The sequence below is a fragment of the Pteropus medius genome, unplaced genomic scaffold (assembly GCF_902729225.1).
Source record: "Pteropus medius unplaced genomic scaffold, Ma_sr-lr_union100, whole genome shotgun sequence".
Lineage (NCBI taxonomy): Eukaryota > Metazoa > Chordata > Mammalia > Chiroptera > Pteropodidae > Pteropus > Pteropus medius.
Genome location: NW_024345201.1, coordinates 13693 through 21769, shown reverse-complemented (window position 1 = coordinate 21769; position 8077 = coordinate 13693). Strand labels below are relative to the sequence as shown.

At 32.8% G+C, this 8077-nt stretch overlaps 1 protein-coding gene across 1 annotated transcript; it reads left to right on the top strand.

Moving 5' to 3' along the window:
• The first annotated feature begins 5922 nt into the window (after positions 1 to 5922).
• LOC120611017 (olfactory receptor 4K3-like) lies at positions 5923 to 6837 on the top strand. Its single transcript, XM_039873328.1, has one exon. The coding sequence runs from the start codon at positions 5926 to 5928 to the stop codon at positions 6835 to 6837; it is 912 nt and encodes a 303-aa protein (XP_039729262.1). The 5' UTR covers positions 5923 to 5925.
• The last annotated feature ends 1240 nt before the right edge of the window (positions 6838 to 8077 follow it).

Here is an 8077-nt window from a genome sequence, read left to right as displayed (position 1 = left end):
GAATTGAAAAAAACTCTAAAATCATAATTTATTAGATGGGTATAAAATCAGATGAAACACTGGAGAAGACTAAAGAGTGAACTGGAGTTCAACTCAATAGATAATACTCAAATTGAAATGCAAATAGGGAAGAATGGAAAATACAGAAAAGGACATTAGAGATAGGTGAGGTTGAATGAAAATGTCTAACAGATTTGTGATTGAAGTCCAAGTAGCATAGGGAAAAGGGAGAATGGGAGAAATGCAATAATTGAAGAGATAGTTCCCAAGAAGGTTTACAAACTAATAAAAGACATCAGTCCATATATACAAAAACTCTGTGTGCCACAAGCAGAATAAAGACCAGTAAAAGACCCAAACACATCTATGCAAGAAAGATAAAAATAAGATATAAAGAGAAAATCTTAGAAGCATCTGGGGTGAGGAAGCACGTGTTGATTTGAAAGGAACAACCACAGGACTGACAGCATTTTTTTAACAGAAATGTGGAAGCCAGAGGATTTTAGAATGACGTATTTTGTGCTAAAAGGAAATAATACCAATCTAAAAGTCTCTATGAGATTAAAACATAGTCTTTAAATGAAAGTAAAATAAAGACATTTCAGAAACACAAAAATAAATGAATCTGTTGCCTAAGAAGTTGCACTAAACAAATATTAATAGCTCTTCTTCGGGTAAGAGAAAATATTCCTGGAGGGAAACACTAATTTGAAAGAAGGAATAAAAAACAAGAACAAGTAGATTGTTAAATATGTTGATAAATATAAATAAGTATATACTGAATATTGACTGCACAAAAAAATAGTATGATGTGTTGTGGAGTTTGTCATATATATACATATGTACAAGATAATAGTGGCAAAAAATGAAAATATTTTCATTTAATAGGATTATTATTGATATGGCTGTGTTAAAATTTGCTTTCTTGTGAGATATTTATATTTATTTATATTTTTTCACTCTTTCTGCTATCTTTCGGCTTAATTGCAAAGGCAAGGAAATGGCTTCTCTCCTAGAGCCTCCAGAAAGAAATGTAACTCTGCTGACACTATGAGTTTAGCCCAGTGCGATCTGCATCAGACTTCTGACTTAGAGAATTGTAAGATGATAAATATTCACTATTTTAAGTCACTAAGATTGTGGTAATTTTTTACAGCAGCAATAGTAAATTAATACACCAGTTTAGTTAAATAGTAACATATTAGCATAGTTTTTCTTTTTCTATTCTTTTACTTTTAATCTATGAGTTTTTATTTTTAATGGTGGTTTTTTATTTCCCTAAAAGCAACGATGACCACTGAATGAAAGATATTTAAGCATAAATCGATTTTAAGTAAGTTGGCATTTAAAGTACCTTTCCATATCCTATATATTCAAAAGTAAACACAATTCCTTCAAATACATATGCAGATATGTGCACATGTAATGATGTAATTGTGTTGAAAGGAAACTGAAACAATAACCACAAAAATGTGGACAAATTATTTTTTTCTGGTGGAAAAGAAAATAATAGGAAAGGGCAAATACAGGCAGACTATTATATTTTCTTCTTAAACCTGTTAAGTGTTGGAATCTTGATTAACACTGAATTTTAACACTGAATTAACACAGAATACTTCATAAAAGTATTACAAATACAAGGTAGGTTTCCATTATTGTTTTGTTACTTCGAAAAATATTAATAATGCTGCTTTTTACTAGATCTTAAATCTAGAACATTGCTTGAGTAACCATAGAAATTTTTGAGACTTTAAAATATTTTTCTACTCTCCATTAAAGCCCTAAAAAAACAGCAGTTCAAGACGAGATGCTCTGTCATAGGCAAAGTTGGAGTACATCAGTGACTAGCTCATCTCCCTCTGCCAGTCATCCCCTATCTAGTTACGCAAGTCACTCTGGCTTCTACTGGGACTAGAAATGACAACTTAGTTCTGAAATAGGTTTTCTTTTTTAAAAAGTTAACTGAAGAAGTGTCTTAAAACTGTGCTTAATTTCCATCATCACCACTTACGTAATTGTACTCATCAGTTCTGTCTTTGACAAAAGGCACACTTTCAGGTGATACTCTCAATTCAGCGAAACTCAGAAATTAAGAGGTCCCAAATGAACATAGTATGGCTTGGTTAAAAGTTTTCTACCCCAGAGGCTACTCTCTATGATGAATATATGCCTCACCCTCTCCCGTGAACACTGGAAACCAATGAAAATGGTGTGATTTGCTGCAATACGATTTTATTTCAGATTCTAGTTAGAATATGGACAACGCTTTATTCTCGGGGGAAAAAAAAAAAGTCAAATCTGATGTCTCTCCGGTAAAGAGATACGATCTATACTTTGTAAATTTCTTAACTTCTCCCTTAATTTCTTTCCAATGTCAAATTTAAGATATAGTTTTAGTATCATGTTATTCTACTACTAATTGGGATGGTTTGCAATTGCTGCATAAATTCCAGGAATATCCAGAATTTCTTCACCAGCTATACCTTGGAACTTCTGGGCTTCCTACAGCATCAAAAGCTATGCTTTCTATACATTCTCACAGCACTCTAAATGTCCTGGCTGAGGAAGTATTTATGATCTCACAGTGCCACAATCATCAGGGTCTACAGTTTTACTAGATTAAGAGACTGTTCCAGGCACAGACATATGACTATAATTAGCAGAAACTTGCAAATTTGGAGAAAAGTGATTCTTAATAATTTAACTTGGAAAGAAACCTAATAGAATACATGAACGGAAATCTCTTAAAAGCTATAACAGTCAGCATTTACCATGGAAATGGAATTAAGCTCTTGGAACTGAACAGCATGAGGTACAGAATGGTACCACAGAAGGACTGGAGTCAGAGAACATTGGATGTGCACCTCAGTCACACTGTTTCTCAGCTCTGAGACTTCAAACAGGTTATGCTGAAATGAGGTTCCTATCTCAGAATAATAAGATGTATTTCATGGGCTTTATGAAAATTAAGTTAGACAGTGTGAGTACTAGTTTCTAGCACAGGGGATGTATTCAGAGAGACAGACACATGAACATGCAGAGGAGAGAGACTTAATTTCCACATGACCCAGAGATTAGTAGCTCAAAAAGGAAAAATGTAAATTGTCTTATTTTCTTATTTTTTTTCTTTTTTATTTTCTTAAGTTTTGATTATCTTTAGTGAGTTATGCTTTAAGTTATTTGATTTTACACTTGTATTATTGAATCTGGAGATTTATCTCTCCCGCTTAGGACATGCTTAAAATTAATTATAATGGTATTATTAATATGAATATTAATATAATTACATTAGCAGCAAATTTTGCTTTTGTAATTTGACTAAAATGATGCTAGCAACTTTTAAAACAGTATTAGGTAAGAAAGCAGATACACGCTTTTACTTCTTTGGTATAACCTACAGCGCCTAAAGTCTATTTCTTCTTCATTTAAAACACCTAGAAGTGATAAAGTAAGTATGTGGTAAGTAAGAAAATATTCAACAAATTCTTGTTGACTATAGTAGGAAAAATAAAAAAGCCTCTTCTACCTCTACTACTTCTGTTCTTATTTTCATCCTTGATATCTGATTACTCTAATGAATTTAAACAACAACATCAGCAACAATTTCAATTATAGACAACATGAGGATAAGCCCAGACTAAATTAGAGGAAAACCTGAAGCAACTAGCGCCAAGAGCAATAACAGAATTATTATAGATACAGAGAATATACTTTATACAGCTATTGGCCATTCATATTCTTCTTATGTCAATAACTTTTCATAGAACACTAATTCTTAAGAAGAGTTTTATTATTTTTTTCTTGATTCATAGAAATCATATTTATTCCCAGCCAGACTAAACTCATCTCTAAACCAGCATTCTTTCCAGAACCTATCTCTAATAAGTCCTCTCTATTAACTGTGTTATTTTGGGCATTTAGCTTCTGTTGACTTGGTTTTTCAAGCAGTAAAATAAGTATGATTGTTGTCATGCTTATGAAACAGTGATTAAAAGTACATGCCTGAGTTGTATAGAAAATGAAAAGAAAAACTATATAGCTGTTCTCAACTTCGATAAAGTGCCATGAACTTCAGTCATCAAGAATTAGTAATGGCTGTTAGAGATAACTATTGCATTGTGGCAAAGCCCGTAAGGTCCAGTAATTGTGAAAAGAAGAGGAAGAGGTGGAGAAAAAAGAAAGTGAGAAAAACTGTAATGAGAAAGAAAAAAAGTAAAAGAGAGACAGACAGACAGACAGACAGAGAGAATGGGCAATATAGATTTACTTTCCACCTTAATAGGATCGTTAGATTTTATAAGTAATTAATTTAAATTCTAAAAATAGCTAGTTTAAAAACAAATTTAAAGTTTCTCTGGCTCATTGATAAAAAATCCAATCTGTATATGATATTTACTCCACTAGCACAATAGAAAGTCACCTGCCAAAGAGTGTTTGAGAGAACATATATTTTAAAAATCATGGCTTCTCAGGTTAAGACATATGAAACTGAATGGAAGTAGCTTCCTATACACATGTTGGAAATGGAGGGATTTACCTAACTCTGAAATGTCTAGCCAGAGGTTCAGGGCCTTCTCATTTGTAACATGCAAAAAACCCTTTTTCTCAAGTAACTTGATGCATAGTTTCTCTCCTAGAGTTAATCACAGACTTCGGATCATTTTAGTCCATGCAGAAATTCCCGGATTTTAGTTTCTCTGAAGTCATCTTGTTTGAATCAGAAACTTAACACCAGATTGCGTATTCTGTGGTCTTAGATCATGTCTGGCATGAGTTTCAAACTCACTTTAGAGTTCGATAGTCAAGACAAAACCTCAGGATTCACTGTGGCTAAGGTATACTTCAGGCGTTGAGTAATTTCTTACAGATTACCAAAGCTTTGAGTTTCATGAACAGAAAAAAATTTCTTCCACATGCTCATGATTTATCCTTTATGTCTGGAACATTTATTCTTTCACTGATCTTTAATCATTGTCTCCTTGATTAGTTTATCTGCTCTTGTAGTGTAGCGAGTTAACTATTTTTGTTGGTGAAAAAGATTTGTCATTTTGGCAAGACTAGTATTAATATTTTTTTGAACTGATTCACTTATTTATTCATTAATGAAAAAATCATTAACTTTCAATAATGTGCTAAATATTATTTCAGTTTTTCAAATTTATATAACCTATTTTTCTACCATACAATCCCTTAATAAAATGTTATATTAAAAAAATGTTACATTATTTCAGGTCGACAGTATTTAATTGACCATAAGCCTTGATTCATAACATACTATCACTATTTTCCCAAGCCCATTTTATCTTTGTTTGTTTACTAATAAAACTGTACTTAAGAAAACATAACTTGATACAAGATCTAAATATTAATAATAACATACAATTGCTTATGTGCTCATCTTTATGCTGACCATTAGCCTTCCCACACTTGAGATTATGTCTTACATTTTATATGTTTTTGTGTAGATAGTTTTAGCATCTTATACAAGATCCAGAAAACTGTAGTTAATTTTCTATTGCTTTTAACCTTATAAAAATTATGCTGAGTGAATCTACATAAGACTTTTTTCCTTTCATTGTTATATTTTACTAAGATACATCTATATCATTATATATAGTTGTATTTTATTTGCCATAGTTCTCAATAATATTCCATTGTTCTGCTTATGGACATTATTATACATTTCTCCTTATATACATATGCAAGAATTTATCTCAGGTGTGTAAACAGGAGTGAAATTGCTGGGTCATAGAATGTGTGACTGCTGAACTTTACAAGATAAGGCTACATTATATCCAAAGTGATTATATTGGTATACACTTTTATCAGCAATATGTGAGAAATCCTCTGAATTCACATACTGTTTATTCCAAAAATCTAATTTCATGTTTTGTCTTCAGATGAATTTACAACAAACTGGACAAAATGGAAGAAGTTAACCAGTCCGTGGTGTCTGAATTTATTATTCTTGGGCTTTGTGATTCATGGGAGCTCCAGGCCGTCCTCCTAGTGATTTTTTCTTTGCTTTATTTGATCACCATTTTAGGCAACATCTTCATTGTGCTCCTAATTATCTCTGACCTTCATCTCCACTCCCCTATGTACTTCCTGTTAGCCAATCTTTCCTTCATTGATTTCTGCCTTTCCTCAGTCACTACCCCTAAAATGATTACAGACTTTCTCAAGGAAAAAAAGACCATTTCCTTTGGAGGCTGCATGTGTCAGGTTTTCTTTGGACATTTCTTAGGAGGAGGTGAAATGGTGCTACTTGTATCAATGGCCTACGACCGTTATGTGGCCATCTGCAAGCCACTTCATTACTCCAGCATCATGAACAGACAAACATGCATCGGATTAGTAATGACATCATGGATCATTGGCTTTGTGCATTCAATAAGCCAACTTTCTATGATTATAAATCTGCCCTTCTGTGGACCCAGGGAATTGGATAGCTTTTTCTGTGACATTCCATTGGTGATAAAACTAGCTTGCATGGATACCTATATTCTAGAAATGTTGATAAATGCTGACAGTGGAGTACTGGCAACCATCTGCTTCATTCTGTTGCTGATCTCCTATGCTTATATTCTGTTTACTGTCTGCCTTTACTCAAAGGATGGGACATCCAAGGCTCTCTCCACTTGTACTGCCCACATCACAGTGGTGGTGCTATTCTTTGGGCCTTGCATCTTCATCTATTTGTGGCCGCTTAGTATCACCTGGGTGGACAAATTTCTTGCTGTATTTTATGCAGTCATCACTCCTCTCCTAAATCCAGCCATTTACACTCTAAGAAATAAAGAGATTAAAAATGCCTTTAAGAGACTACAGTGTTAGCATATGGATTTCTGTGGGTATTTCGGAGTCTTATATTATCAGACTGTCCAATGTAAGATCCCTAAATTAGCCACACCAGTCCTGTTACTTGGGACTGGGAAGCATTCCCCAATTCACATATGGAAATCGTGTATATCTCCAGATGTAAGTTTTGTGTCAATTCTATTATATTCTACAATCATATATTGATCATTGAATGCAAAATGATTTGAGAAATTTGGCCAGGTTTTATAACTACAATTTTGATTGTGCTCAAGAATGACTTAAAATTAATCACAATGTTAAAGTTACTTATTCCTATCGGTGCTGCTTTTTCAATAACCACCACCAAATCTTGAAATTTCTATTATGCTAAACATATTAGAGCAAAGTATTTCACCCTCTCCAAATTTCTGTCGGTATGTCAGGGCAGTGTGTATTGCTTTCTTTATTTTTGCAAATGAATAAATTATTTTCTCAATTATTTAAAATTTTAGCCACATATCTTTCTGAAGAGAAAGTATAATTAAGCATTTCTCATCATACTCAGAAATATAATTGAATCATAATCATAATGTGGATAGTGTGTCATTCCTTCAACTTCATGTTTTAGCCATTTGTGAAACAGTGTGATGGTCTTTTGAAGACATACATTAAATACAGAGATGGACGAACTAACAACCTTTGGGCATTTTGCTGCTTCTCTTTCTATTTATAAATGGGTTAGGCAGTTATTATCTATACCAATAAAGTCAAGGGAAAGTGTTACGAAAGTTAGGCCAAAAAGTCTAATTTTGGAATAAGCTATCCATTTAATTCACTGCAATGTTCAGATGCCTGCAAGCAAAGAGATTGTGTATAAAGTTTATGATTTCTTTATTACTACTCATAACAAAATCTTTAAATTCTTCCTGTTGTATGCCTCATTAGATATACAAGTTTACATACTCTTATCTGAAATTCATGGAACCAATATACTTCAAATTTCATATTGCTTTGTAGAGATAACATGGTCCTGTGAACTTTGTAACACACCCAGTAGAGTCTGAAGCATAAACCATTAAATAAAATAATTACTATTTCTATGTATATATGTATTTATCTGTCCTGATTTTTCAAATTATAATTTCTGTACATTGGTTTGAATAAAATCTATTGACTATCTTTCGTTTGATCCTTTCTTCTGCTGTGTCCAGCCTTTTTTAAGTCTATTAAGTTCACAGCTTCATATACTTTTCAGTCTAAACTATCACTTGGTCCT

Bases quoted from the DNA above. Each gene is read 5' to 3' on its own strand.
- LOC120611017 (XM_039873328.1), top strand. From the start codon at position 5,926: ATGGAAGAAGTTAACCAGTCCGTGGTGTCTGAATTTATTATTCTTGGG.